Source organism: Hippoglossus hippoglossus, chromosome 19 (genome assembly GCF_009819705.1).
Source record: "Hippoglossus hippoglossus isolate fHipHip1 chromosome 19, fHipHip1.pri, whole genome shotgun sequence".
NCBI classification, from domain to species: domain Eukaryota; kingdom Metazoa; phylum Chordata; class Actinopteri; order Pleuronectiformes; family Pleuronectidae; genus Hippoglossus; species Hippoglossus hippoglossus.
Window position 1 is genome coordinate 20,032,172 of NC_047169.1, and position 14,651 is coordinate 20,046,822.

At 41.4% G+C, this 14,651-nt stretch overlaps 2 protein-coding genes across 2 annotated transcripts; both read left to right on the top strand.

The window, feature by feature from the left end:
• The first annotated feature begins 2,193 nt into the window (after window positions 1-2,193).
• On the top strand, window positions 2,194-4,900 carry LOC117753429 (calcium-binding protein 7-like). The gene is made up of 5 exons (XM_034571506.1): window positions 2,194-2,262; window positions 2,995-3,013; window positions 4,394-4,537; window positions 4,644-4,756; window positions 4,847-4,900. The coding sequence occupies exons 1-5, from the start codon at window positions 2,194-2,196 to the stop codon at window positions 4,898-4,900; spliced, it is 399 nt and encodes a 132-aa protein (XP_034427397.1).
• Window positions 4,901-9,925: 5,025 nt separating this feature from the next.
• Window positions 9,926-14,651, top strand: LOC117752962 (histidine N-acetyltransferase-like). The gene is made up of 4 exons (XM_034570711.1): window positions 9,926-10,141; window positions 13,352-13,576; window positions 13,686-14,011; window positions 14,314-14,651. Exons 1-4 carry the CDS (start codon window positions 9,926-9,928, stop codon window positions 14,540-14,542), a joined length of 996 nt encoding a protein of 331 aa, XP_034426602.1. The 3' UTR covers window positions 14,543-14,651.

Consider the following 14,651-nt stretch of genomic DNA (forward strand, 5'->3'; position numbering starts at 1 on the left):
TCCACGATGTGGCCACAGCCGCGGCCCTGGATCTGCGGACGATAAGGCAAAGGGACTCCGGGGAAGAAGTCAAGTCAGTAACATGTATTGATGGGATATGAATTACTTTGATGTGATAACGATTGAGAAGAGGAAGGAGAAGCTGGAAAGAGAAGCTCCGAGTGTCATGTGTCCCCCGACCTTCTAGACCTATAGCAGCATAACTAAGAGCAGGTCTAGGACAAGCCTGGACCAGCTCTAACTATAAGCTTTATCAAAAAGGAAGGTTTTAAGCCGACTCTTAAACGTACAGATGGTGTCTGCCTCCCGAACTGAAAGTGGGAGATGATTCCACAGGAGAGGAGCTTGATAGCTGAAAGCTCTGGCTCCTACTCTACTTTTAGAGACTTTAGGGACGACAAGTAAGCCTGAATTCTGGGAGCGCAGTGCTCTAGTGGGTTGATAAGGTACTAACAGCTCTTTAAGATATAATGGTGCCATATTGTTAAGGGCCTTGAAGGTGAGGAGGAGAATTTTAAATTCTATTCTAGATTTAACCGGAAGCCAGTGTAGCGAAGCTAATACTGGAGAAATGTGGTCTCTTTTCTTGGTTCTTGTCAGGACACGTGCTGCGGCATTTTGGACAAGCTGCAGAGTCTTTAACGACTTACTGCTGTTGATTTGTCCTGCAGACAACTGGACTGTTCAAATGAATGATCAAATTATGTCCAACAAATTTCAGGTGAGGCCTTACTGAATAACATGTTAAAAAGAAATGTTTCATGTACAATCCTGTAAAAGTAAGTGTAATTGACTTGTGTCTTTCTGTCATGGTGATACCATGTTTGAAGATTTTAGTTGGAAGTTTTCCAGGATTAAAAACTCAAATTCAATGTGTCTTTTGAAGTGCCTATTTGTGTTGATCTGTACTGAACTTTCCCAAGGGAAAATAAAGTTCAATGTCTGAAGGTAATGGGTTTATCCAGCGTTCTCAGGGCAGTGTTTTGGGAAATATTATTATGAAATATTATTTTTTATCTAGGAAAAGTTTTTATATCTATCTGCATAAAAATGACTTCTGCAGTGAGGTGAACTGATTCTAAATTGTTTGTAATAAAGAACATGTACCAACTAAATATTTATAGCATTTGTTGATCTAACAATGGTAGAAGATAATGAAAGTGACTCCCTGTAATGTTGGCATTTTGGAAATGAACTCTTCTTATTTCCATTCCTGTGGCATTGCACTGAATGCATTGGCTAATTTTGCAGCTGTAAGCCTGAACAGTCACTTGACAGAACGCCTGCACAGACATGTGAGAGGCACAAAGTTACTTGTTAGGGCCTGAGCACCGACGGTGGGAGGCCCTATTGAAATTGTAAGAATGTTTTTTATTCTGCTGTGAACCAAAATGTTTCTCTCTCTATGACACAAATGTATTTACAACACTTTCCGAACACGTTTCAAAGTAAAAGCACTCCAGCGTTTCACCTTCTGAATCCACTCATTTGTTCCAACGGGGCTTTGATTGTTATCGACAGACCGAAAGATGCGCATCTTCATACCGTAGAGTCCTGACATCTCGTACATAATCCGACTTGTATTGAAGGAAATGCAGGAGATAAACCAGCAGCTCCACCGCCAGTAGCGGACACGCAGCGCGTGTGAAAAACAGACAACCGACACACAGACAACCGACACACAGCTGATCTGCGGCGCGACGACAGCCAGTGAGTCCAGAGAGTTGGGGGATCGACAGTGAAGACTGGGCGATCGACGGGTTGGTGACCACTGCTCCACATTGTGCCGCTTTGCCGTCGCAAGTTGCCCCGCAAATGAGATACACATTTTTCTTTCACTGTCGTAAAAAAGAACTCTTCCTCACAATCATTATGAAAATAGTATGTTTTCTTTCGCTTTTCTGCCATGTTTTCTTTAGTTTGGGGGGTAAAAACCACATCTAGAGATGGCGGTTTGACTTTTTTTTTTATTTCAAATTTCAGTTTTTCTTTTTTTTCTTCATTTTTAAATTTTTTTTTCTTTTTCTTTTTTTAATTTAGAGCATGCCTTGCGGGCGACTCCCGGGGCACCGTGTTGGCTACCCCTGCTCTAGAGCCTAACGGTTCAGGGAGGTGCAGCTGCCATACCAGGTGGTGATGCAGCCAGTCAGGATACTCTCTATGGTGCACCTATTGCAGAGAATCCTAGAATCCATGTTGAGCCTCCGCAACCTGCAGAGGAAGAAGAGCCATTGTCTGGCTGTCTTTGTGATCGTCGCCGTGGTAAGTCCCAGCCCTGTCTCTGTGTGATCTTGTCAGAAGTGTTTTATTTCATGTTAATTGGTATTCTGTTTGTTTGTTTCATTGTGCTTTTGTTTGCATTTATTTGAGTTATATTAAATTTTATATATATATATATATATAAATTCCCCAGGCGTGCTCGTCTGACAACTTTCCACCCGTGAGGCTGTATCGAGTGAACCCTACAACAGCTGGAGACGACAACTGCGACGCTTGTAGGTAAGAGTCTCCGTGTGAGAAGAGGTGTAAACCTGTTCATATCCACCTGTCCATCACTGTCATCCCTGACACTGACCGTCAGGAGCTCGGGTGTCTGTCTCATGTGTGATTTCTACTGATGAAGACGTGGTTTCCATAGCTGCACAGAACCTGAATGAAAGGAGGAAGCAACTCTTTGTGTTTCATTTTAGTCTGAGTGTTGTCATTGTTGACTGCAGTTTGCCTTCATGTGCTTTCAGACTGTAGACAAGTGTTTCTTTTTTTAGAGAAATGAAGCATGGGGCATTATCCACTCCTTTGATGTAACCCTGTGGGACATATAATGGTGTTTTGCCTGTCAATCCAGTTTGATTTATTTCCCCCTCTTCCTCCTCCTCCTCCTCCTCCTCCTCTTTCATGTCTTAACTTCCCACTGCTCTCTTCGCCTGCCCTGCAACCGGTTTGTGTTGCTGAGACACACAAACCGGTTTAAGATATGTCTGTGTTGCTTGTTAGGGCAAGAGCACCGAACAGAGTGGGAGACAGTGAGACAGTGAGGCCCTATTGAAATTGTAAGGATTATTAGGGCCCGAGCACCGACGGTGGGAGGCCCTATTGAAATTGAAAGGATTATTATTATTATTAGGGCCCGAACACCGAACGGTGGGAGGCCCTATTGAAATTGAAAGGATTATTATTATTATTAGGGCCCGAACACCGAACGGTGGGAGGCCCTATTGAAATTGAAAGGATTATTATTATTATTAGGGCCCGAACACCGAACGGTGGGAGGCCCTAAAAAAGTCTCAAGGGGCATTTTGAAAAACGCAACAGGAAGCCCGCCATTTAGCATTTAGTGGCCATTTTGGCCATTTTTCACATTTTTACTTGGACAAACTTGTCCCAGGGCTTTCATCAACTTCAAATTTAAGATGAGTGTCATCTAAACAAGATGGAGATGAAAACTACCTCAAAGATCGATTTTTCGTCACACGGTGTGACCGTGGCGTGGCGTCAAAGTTTGATTACACGCCATCAAAACACGAGGTTCTGTATCTCAGACATATTTGGTCCAATCGAGTCCAAACTAGACATGTAAGACAAGATTCCCGGCCTGATGACATCTACACAGAAATTATGAATTGAAATCACAGCGCCCCCTGGTGGCAACAGGAAATGTCTTGTTTATGGAACGTCTTACACTTGGAAGTATTCCTCCTCATCCACTGACCACAACCATGTCAAACTGTGTCAAATGGGTCTCAAGACATTGATAATGAAGGCATAAGATTACTGTGACTTTTCTTCAAACGCCATAATAGTGGCGTGGCGTCAAAGTTCATCAACTCGGCGTGACACACGAAATTGCTATAACTTCGGTGTTCGAGGTTCAACCTCCCTCAAACTACATTTGTGTGGCAACAGCCCCCCCCCTGCAGACATTCATATGGCCTTAATTTTATTTGAAACTAAATGTACAACTGATGCGTCTATATTCAACCACCGTATCCCTGTCTCTATCCGTGGTGCTGAAACTCTCAACTACAGTATTTCATCTGTCTTTTCATGGTGCTAGAGAATTCCATCATATTCACTGTGTCATGCATTATTTTATTTAGACCATTTTATTTGAGTTCAAATTCTGAGTGTAAAAATGTTTGCACTGTTATATGTCTCAGTTTTGTATATATAACAGAGAAAACTACAAACTTACTTCAATAAGTACCCATCCTTAAATCCCAACTTGCAAATTTAGATTAATTATTTTGACCTTTAACAAAGTGCTAAAACTGTTATTAGGAAGAAGAGCAGGAGACCAAAACAAGTGCAATGACGTGGATCACTCTCTGGAGAGATACGGTACATTACTTTCTCTAAACTTTTCACTCAATCATCGCCCTCCTTCTTCCAACAGAGATTCGCGAGGCTTTCAAGGTATTTGACCGAGATGGGAACAGCTTTATCTCGAAGCAGGAGCTGGGGACGGCCATGCGCTCACTGGGCTACATGCCCAATGAGGTGGAGCTGGAGGTCATCATCCAAAGACTTGACATGGATGGTATGTTTCTCCCTCCTTCTTTCTCTGGGTCAGAAATGTCACGACTGTTCAGGCTGCTGCATAAAGTCCTGCAGTGACATGTCCGTGTGCTTTTCTGTCTCATCAGGTGATGGCCAGGTCGGCTTTGAAGAATTTATCACTTTACTCGGACCTAAACTCTCCTCTGCTGGAATGCCCGATAAGTTCCACGGAGCAGACTTTGATTCAGTGTTTTGGAAGGTAAACCATCAGCAGCATCATCAGTCAGGTCTAATCAAAGTCTGTACCTTCTCCCTTATCAGTGTAATGCAACTCCTTTCTTCTCTTTAGGACGTTTTCCAGAAGGCTTTTCTGGGGTTTTCAATAAAGAGCCATGTGTTTTAATGACATGGGGATACAGTGGTTAGCTGCTCTCACCTCAAAGCAACTGTCTAAAGACATGGACATTGGGTTAACTGGAGACTCTAAACTGTCCATAGGTGTGAATGAGAGCTTGAATGTCTCTGCATGTCGGTCCTCTGATGAGCTGTGATCTGTCCTCTGGCCCAGTGTCCAATGGGATTGACTCCTGCCCCCCCAGAACCCTTAAAGGGTAAGTGATAGGAAAATGACTGAAGTATGATCTAATCATTTCAGCATCAATAATGTTTTGCAGTATCATATTGACAGACTACACCTTGCTGAGTACTACACCACCTGCAGTATCTCCGTGCCTTGTTATTAGGGCCCGAGCACCTCCGGTGGGAGGCCCTATTGTATTTCGAAGGATTTGTATTTCCCTTTTGGGGCTTTTTCAGGGCCTAGACATGCTCAAATTGTTACCAAAGTTTGCAGGGAATTCAAAACCCCAAAAAGTAATTGTATTCTGGAGTAATTTGAAATGGGCATGGAAAAATGGCTCAACAGCGCCATCTAAGGAAAAGCCCCTCAGTTAGCTTTCACCGATCTTCACAAAAACCATAGCCCAGGTGTATCATGACCAGACAAACAAAAAAGTCTAGAGGTGCAATTGGAAAAAAGCAACAGGAAGCCCGCCATTTTGACTTTAGTGGCCATTTTGGCCATTTTTCACATTTTTACTTTGACGAACTTGTCCCAGGGCTTTCATCAGATCAACTTCAAATTGAGATGAGTGTCATCACAACAAGACGGAGACCTCAAAGATCGATTTTTCGTCACATGGTGTGACCGTGGCGCGTGGCATCAAGGTTTGATTACACGCCATCAAAACACGAGGTTCTGTATCTCAGACATACATGGACCATGAATCCTTTGATGCTGAGCGGTCAACAAACAACTCCACTCCTGCATTATCAGCATCAAAGGATTCAACAACAAATTAAAGCCCTCAAATTCTCACCAAAGCATGTGCTCGGGCCCATTATTATTATTATTATTATTATTATTATAATAATAATTTTTTTTTTTTCTTTTTTTTTTTCCTTTTTTTCAGGCCAATGAATTGGCTTTTTGAGGGCTTTAATCTTTATTATTATTCTTTGGATACATCTTCTGGATGTACTCAAAGGCTCAGGACACTCACCTTGAAAGCCCTAGCCCTCCTCTTTCTGGGGTTGAGTTTTTATTTTAAAATAAAAATGTCCAGGTCTCTATATTTGCAGTTGCCATGTTCCACCTTTGCCATACTACAAATGGAAATGTGATGACTGTTATATTTTATGTTGATGACTTGTGGATGTAGTTGTTTCTGTTGAAGTGACACTTGAATATAGTCCTACTTTTTCCTTTTCCCATCTTGCCATAAACTATTCCACGCTGTGGATAGGGACATTATATGTCAGTAGTTCCTTGCCATCATCTATTGTGTCTATACTGGCCCCTGCTTCTGTGATGTGTTGTTTAAGTTTTGCTAGCACCACTTGAAACCTCCTCATTTAATTTGTATTGCTTCAGTAGCCAGGAAAATCTTTGAGGTAGCTTCCTAAGCTCTGTGCTGTAAAATTTGCAGTCACCTGGATGTTATACTTCCATTGAAATCGACTTTTTCCTACCAATAGCTAGGGCTGTGTATTTTTGAAACTGTCATCAGTGCCAATAGTGATGATAATACTCAATTTGCAATGGCTGTAACTCAAATTAAAGTAAATCTCCCAAGTTATTCTGGTAAAACCAATGGCAGGTGGAAAGAAACTCCTTGACTGTTACTGTGGATATAGCTCAGGTGTGGAGAACAAGGACTGCAGTGCATAGGCAAACCAGCATTCCAAACTGAGAAAACGAAAAAACGGTTGCAAATCAATCAATCATTTAAAATATCTGATCAAAGGGTGCCTTTAAGTATTTGAGTTTTTGAAACTATGAACAAAGTTTGATAAATACTCATCACAATATACTGCATCATGTGTTCAAGCAGTGTGTTTTAACCTAATAAATACTAAACTCGTAAGCGTAAACCTTTTGTTTTTCCTTAGTGGAGAGGCGGAACACCTCACACCTGTTGAGTGTTCATTTTATGCGGTATTATTACACATTCAATGTAATCTACATTTTGCTTAGTCTCATAGTTCTACTGCCAGAACACATACACTACCGTTCAAAAGTTTGGGGTCACCCAGACAATTTCGTGTTTTCCATGAAAACTCACACTTTTATTTATCAAATGAGTTGCAAAATTAATAGAAAATATAGTCAAGACATTGACAAGGTTAGAAATAATGATTTTTATTTGAAATATTAATTTTGTTCTTCAAACTTTGCTGTCGTCAAAGAATGCTCCATTTGCAGCAGTTACAGCATTGCAGACCTTTGGCATTCTAGCTGTTAATTTGTTGAGGTAATCTGTAGAAATGTCACCCCACGCTTCCTGAAGCACCTCCCACAAGTTGGATTGGCTTGATGGGCACTTCTTGCGTACCATACGGTCAAGCTGCTCCCACAACAGCTCAATGGGGTTGAGATCTGGTGACTGCGCTGGCCACTCCATTACAGACAGCATACCAGCTGCCTGCTTCTTCCCTAAATAGTTCTTGCATAATTTGGAGGTGTGCTTTGGGTCATTGTCCTGTTGTAGGAGGAAATTGGCTCCAATCAAGCGCTGTCCACAGGGTATGGCATGGCGTTGCAAAATGGAGTGATAGCCTTCCTTATTTAAAATCCCTTTTACCTTGTACAAATCTCCCACTTTACCAGCACCAAAGCAGCCCCAGACCATCACATTACCTCCACCATGCTTGACAGATGGCGTCAGGCACTCTTCCATATCAATCTTTTCTTTTTATTGGCCAGTCTCAGATATGGCTTTTTCTTTGCCACTCTGCCTAGAAGGCCAGCATCCCGGAGTCGCCTCTTCACTGTAGACGTTGACACTGGCGTTTTGCGGGTACCATTTAAAGAAGCTGCCAGTTGAGGACCTGTGAGGCGTCTATTTCTCAAACTAGAGACTCTAATATACTTGTCTTCTTGCTGAGTTGTGCACCGGGGCCTCCCACTTCTCTTTCTACTCTGGTTAGAGCCCGTTTGTGCTGTTCTCTGAAGGGAGTAGTACACACCGTTGTAGGACATTTTCAGTTTCTTCGCAATTTCTCGCATGGAATAGCCTTCATTTCTAAGAACAAGAATAGACTGGTGAGTTTCACATGAAAGTTCTCTTTTTCTGGCCATTTTGAGAGTATAATCGAACCCACAAATGTGATGCTCCAGATACTCAACTAGCTCAAAGGAAGGCCAGTTTTATAGCTTCTCTCACCAGCAAAACAGTTTTCAGCTGTGCTAACATAATTGCACAAGGGTTTTCAAGGGTTTTCTAATCATCCATTAGTCTTCTAAGGCGATTAGCAAACACAATGTACCATTAGAACACTGGAGTGATAGTTGCTGGAAATGGGCCTCTATACACCTATGTAGATATTTCATTAAAAACCAGACGTTTCCACCTAGAATAGTCATTTACCACATTAACAATGTATAGAGTGTATTTCTGATTAATTTAATGTTATCTTCATTGAAAAAAACAGTGCTTTTCTTTGAAAAATAAGGAAATTTCTAAGTGACCCCAAACTTTTGAACGGTAGTGTATGTCATTTTGTATACCTACTCCAATGACCCTCACCCCATCTCAGTATCGAACACACAATTAATAATCTGTATTTCTTATATCCTCATGTACCTCAGCTAGGTGAATCAACATGCAACCACGTGGTTTTTAAGGCAAAATTTGCGATGGAGCAATTTTGGTCTCGCTAGCTTTCTCAAACACATTTGTGCTTTTAATTCTATGAATTCTTTAGCCAAGCTATGGACAAATACTTGTAATGTGGAGTGGGTATCAGAGCGTATTAGTGTACAGATTAGTGGCATGAGGGTATGGATTTACCGGATTTATGGTAAAAGACAGGGATCAAAATAGGTGCCAGTCTTCCACTTCCTATTCCCTCTGTGTTTCTGTCTCTTATTCCCTTCATCGTGTCTCAGGTCTGAGGATTGTTCTTTGTTTGTATTGGATGAGAGCGTAATGATGTTTTGTACCCTGTGGCACACATAGCACAGCCTTGATTTGAGGTCACGTGGCCGGATTAAACACTTTCTGCCCTGTGTGTTATTCATTCCTGTGCAAATCTCATCCCTTTGTCCACCATTTGTTTTTCCGTTCCAAGTAAATGTTGACCTTAAAATACTCAGGCTCTTATGTTCAATCTTGCCTGTTTTTTGGAATTTGTCAAAGGAGGCCTGTTCTCTAAATTGGCATTTTACAGAATACACAATATAACCCCAAGCTGAAATGGATTTTAAATACAAATTTTTCCCAAACTGTCCCCAAAGACTTGGACCTATCTCGATTCTAGTTACCCAATGTTCTCCTTCAATCCCTCTAGAATACAATAGAATCCAGCATCTAATACAGAGTGGATAGTGTAGGCTACTTTGATAAGTTTGTTATTGCTGCCAATATTGTGGTGCTGACATGGTGAAAGTATCGGTCGGCGTGGATAGTAATTCACTTTGAATGTTTTCCCTTTGTGCCTAGAGCAATTAATTTAATCTTTTTGCATTCTATCACATAGATTTGTAGACTTTTTTTTTATTAGACTATATTTGACTAAGACTTGTGGTGGGCAGTTGTTATTTGTTGTTGAAGTGACAACATCATGAACAAGCTCCCAAAAGACATTCAGTCTCTTTGAAGCTTTGTGTCGCCTTCGATCAATACATTTTTCTACATTACCCAGAATTTGCCACCTATCTACAACTCCCAGAATAGGACAGCTCTTCAGAATGCCTAAATTTGGGTTTAAGAAAATGGAAAAATGCATTTGTACCACTGTGCTATGAAGTAGAACCAGTTGGGTAACTCTTTTGACTGATTGACAAGGACATCCTGCTCTGAGACACTTGATAAATACAATCAAAAATAATCTCTCCTGCACTTTGTATCTCAGCAGTTGTTTCAAGATGAAGGCTGATACCAGCCTGACTATGCCCCAACTCCCAGAGGCCATGTCCCAGGCTGGCCTACAGTTTGCTGTGGCCACTGAGGAGGACTTTGATGAGATCATGGCTATGAGCCAGGATATCGATGGAGGCCTTGACTACTTTCCCACTAGATACACCAGTTGGCTACAGGAGACAAATCGTACAGTCATATTGGCTCGCAAACAGGGAAAAGTGGTAAGTTCAATGAAGATTTTGAAAATATTTCAAAATTATGTGGTTAAAAAATGCAAATATCTTATATTCCAGGATCAAAGTCGCCCTGAGAATACGCTAGTATGTCATAACTTTGTATTATGGCCCTATCTGCAACCGCTGCTATTGTTTTGGTCATCCCAATGAATCGCACATTTGGCTGCTTAAACATGTTTAACTTTTGCTGAAACTTTGCATGAAATTCAGATGTGCGAGAAATTCGTTGAGCCTATGTATCATGCCCAGATGTACAAAAAAGTCTAGGCGTCAGCAATTTTGACCTTTGGTTCAGTGAAAGGCAAGATCTACCTATTGAAGCACTGAGAGAAAAAGACAGTCCAGATTGAAATTCCAACTTTAGGTCTTTTATTTAGGCTAATTGTATTTGGATTACATGAAATGCTTTGGTCCAACTATTAAATTGATGCAACCAAGAAAGTTCTATGTCCCATGTTATGCAGCATCACTTTTCACAATGCGATCAGAAGGCAAACCTGTTGCAGTCATGTTTCTCACTCAAGTCAGTGCGATGGCTGTGACTGAACTGTCTGTGAGTGCTTTGTAGTTTGCTACAAAGCACTCACAGACAGTTCATAGCTACAGACTGCCAGTCTGAGGGTGAGGTGTCTGTCAGTACGCCGGCTCCTGTACTTTGATTTAATTATTTTCATCTGTGAAAATTCCATTTCACAGAGGTAAGTGGATTCAAAGCACATGCAGGTAGCTGAGGAAACTTCTCTCTAACAAGAAGTCCCCAAAATCTCAAGGCACTTTACATACAAGGTCAAGACCTTTAAAAATTATAAAGAAAGACAACAGTTCCCACAATGAGCAAGCGCTTTGGCACCTGTAGAGAGAAAAAAATCCCTCATTTACTGGAAGAAACCTTTAGCCATACCCATAGCCATCTGCCTCAAAACGGTTGGGGTGAGCTGAGAAAAATGGGGAAGAGAGAATAGATGGGTGGAAAACAGGGGAGAGAAGAGAGAGAGGTGGTGGGGGGGGGTCTTCGAAGTTCTGTGTGGTCTCTAAAGCGGGGACGCTACATATAGGTTATGAATCTTGTGCATTTTGGTTGAAAGCTGAAGGTTGATATTTAGTTTTTATAAGTTTGATGTTTTGCCTTGAAACAGGAAGTTCTTCCAACTTGACTATATATTGTATCTGCACCAAACTCCACTAGACCAAATCCAGCTAAAAGTTGGTTAAACACTTTTAAAACTCCTGGAATAAAATTTTGAGTATAAGGCACAAACAACCAAATCTCTCAAGCATACCATAATCATTGATTTAGATGTGCCTTGCTCTGTAAGGACAGCCTGATAATGCGTGGACACATCCCAAAGACACCTTACCTATTGAAATAGAACAACCACAATCAACCTTCATTTCAATGAGCTTCGTTAATAACAAGCAGTAGTTTCCTACTAGCTAATGTGAAAAGAGTCCAAACACACTTAACCTATTAAAATAATGACACTTGGCCTATACAAATAATGAAACAACAATTAGATGACAAAAGAGCACTTACTTCTTTTCATTTGTGTTTTATAATTGACCAAACAACCCTGTGGTTCCCAGCGCAAACTCAACAACACAGGCTATTTTCTTACGATTCTTCCTTTATGCTGCTATAAGAAGCCATTTCAGTCAGTCTTATCTTGTCATAACAACAACAATTAAACCATTTACACTCGTTTCACTATCATGCATAGGTAACAATAAATACAACACTCTGTGCATATGTAAAACATATGCATGTTTGATTGACATAATATTTTCATGGTCTGGTATGCACTTGATGCTGAAAAGTAGCACAGCTGCAGCACACCTTTGCGCAACAGTTGCCCAATTTTTGTCATTTCCATGACCATGTACTTTAACAAACAACTTCAAATTTGGTCACTGCAAATAAACAACCTGGGCAATCGTAAATTTTCCTTCAACAGCATCCCCGTGGACATATCGCCATGAAACAGGAAGTTTCATTTATTTGACTATACATTGTCAAATCTGCATAAGACTTGCAATGTTTGATGACATGGCGTGACCACGTCTACATGCCAAAATTCAACATAATCATAGCACACAGGCCTGATCAGGCAGAAAGGGCTCTTTTTATATACTTAAATTGTGAAATGAATGACCAAATTCAAGTGTAATCCATCACACAATGGTTAAAAATGAATGCATTACTTCACAACATTGATGCAGTGTTGTGTAAATAGAACCATATGCACATGCCCTGAGCCTTAAAATCAAGAGGTAATTTCAGCATCAAGTGGACCTATTGTAATATGCAGCGAAGTACCAGATGGACTTTAGAAGAAAACCTCTAATGATTATGTTTGATCAAGGTCAAGCGGTTTGATGAAATGTGTGTGTGTGTTTTTTTTTTAATGCTGTTTGACGTTGAGTGCCAGCAGGCTCAGCTCCCTGTGTAGGTGGAATCCCAGGGTATTCCCAGGAAAGATGTGATCTCTCTAGCTCAATCTAGGTTTCCCTGAGTTCACTTCCCAGTTGGACATGCATAGAATATCGAATTAGATGCCTTCCTCCTTTCGGCAACAAAGAGTAGCAGCTCCACTCCACGCTTCTCACTATTAGTAAATCAAGCTTTGCTTTAGTTTCATCTTCAATATGCGAATCTAATACAGACATCTATTCAATACAATTTTCAATTCCATTTAATTCCTTTAGTACCAAATCATAACATATATTATCTCAAGGCACTTTACATAGTAATGTCGAGACCTTAAAAAATTATAAAGAAACAGTTCCCGCAAACAGCAAGCATTTTGGTGACTGTGGAGAGAATAAACTCCCTCATTAACTGGAAGAAACCTTTTGGCAGAGCCATACTGTGGGTGGCTGTCTGCCTTGACTGGCTGGGGTGAGCAGAGAAAAATGGGTACGAGAGGAGAAGTGGGTGGAAAATAGGGGAGAGGGAGAGAGAGAAAAGGTGACATGTAGTAAAGTAAATCGGGGGCAGAGACCCTGAAAGGGGGAGAGAGGGAAGTGGTCAGTGCATGATGGGAGTTCGCCCCCAGCAGTCTAGGTCTATAGAAGCACATCTACCACCTTTTTTGAGTCAGATTGCTCTGCCCACACTATAGGAATTGTGGAAAGTTCTGAAAGGACAATGTTAATGTGAAAGCTTGTCATTCATTTTTCCTCTGTGATGCTTGACAGATTGCTGTGCAGTCGGTGTGTGTGATTGACGATGGGGAGACCATGCTGTTGGAAGGTCTCCGTGTCGCCCCGCAGGAAAGGGGCAAGGGTGTGATAGGAGTTCTGCTTCATTTTTGCTCTGAAATGGTCACGTCCAAGTACCCAGAGGTCAAAGTGAGGCGTCTGACCCGTGATGATCAGCTTGGACCAAAGGACTTCCAGAAGTATCGTATCATAACCAAGCAGGTACCAACCACAAAATAGTAATACAACTTTTTGGTAGTAATAATATGCTTTGTCTTGCTTTCTTGTTTAGTAGTTCCTCGTCAGCTTAATCATTGGTTTTCCTCTACAGGGTATTCTGCTGGTGCGCTTCAGAGCAGAAGATCTCAAGTTCCGTCTGACTGAGCTTGGTCTGGGTGGAAACACCTCCTCCTCTAATTGTCCTCCAGTACTTCTTGACCATACAGCTATCCACCGGCTGTATCTGACTACTGACCTAATGCAGGGGATCCTTCCTAATGCCACCATCATTCAAAACTGGCAACCATTCAAGCCTTTGCCCAGTAACATGGTCATCCTCCTGAAGAAGGACATAGATTGGATGGTGGATAATGTGTCCAACCCTACCGTTGCAAGCCTGTGTACCTTCCCTTTCAGGGTGCCCATTGGAGATGACTGGTAGCTTTCATTTTATTTGTTCATTCATAATACCAAGCTGGACTTTCTAGTTAAGTCAGGCACAACTACTCTTCGTAAGTGAGTGCACAACAATTAAGTTGCATGCAAGCTGCCTACTATAGTCTATTTTAATATTAACACAAGAAGGAGGCAAATAAATGAATGAAATTGTAAAATAATTAGATACTACACATAATGGCTTAAAGTTACCTAACCCATTTAAGAGAGAAGTTGTTCATTGTCAGATCAGCCAGCCTTTACACAGTGAACTAATAGGCCTATCTGTTTTTTTTTCCAACCAGGTATTACCTGAATATTGACATGTTTGGTAAAGACCTGGACCTGGTACGGCAGCAGTTCTTGTGCCACCTGCAGAGCCACACCACCACCCTGAAGGGTCATGTGATGTGCAAGATGTTCCTGGACCCACTGCTCTGGAAGCCTATGGCCGAATTCTGCCACAACACCTTAGGTGTGGAGCTGGTGGAGGAGTACACTGAGCAGTGCGTACTGGAGTCAGACGTCATTTAGTTACAGAAGGTGGATGAAAAGGTGTAGACGATTAAGAAACCAGAAAGGATTAAAGACAAGGGTCTAGACAACAATGAATGGACACAACTTAATCACATTTAAAAGAAAA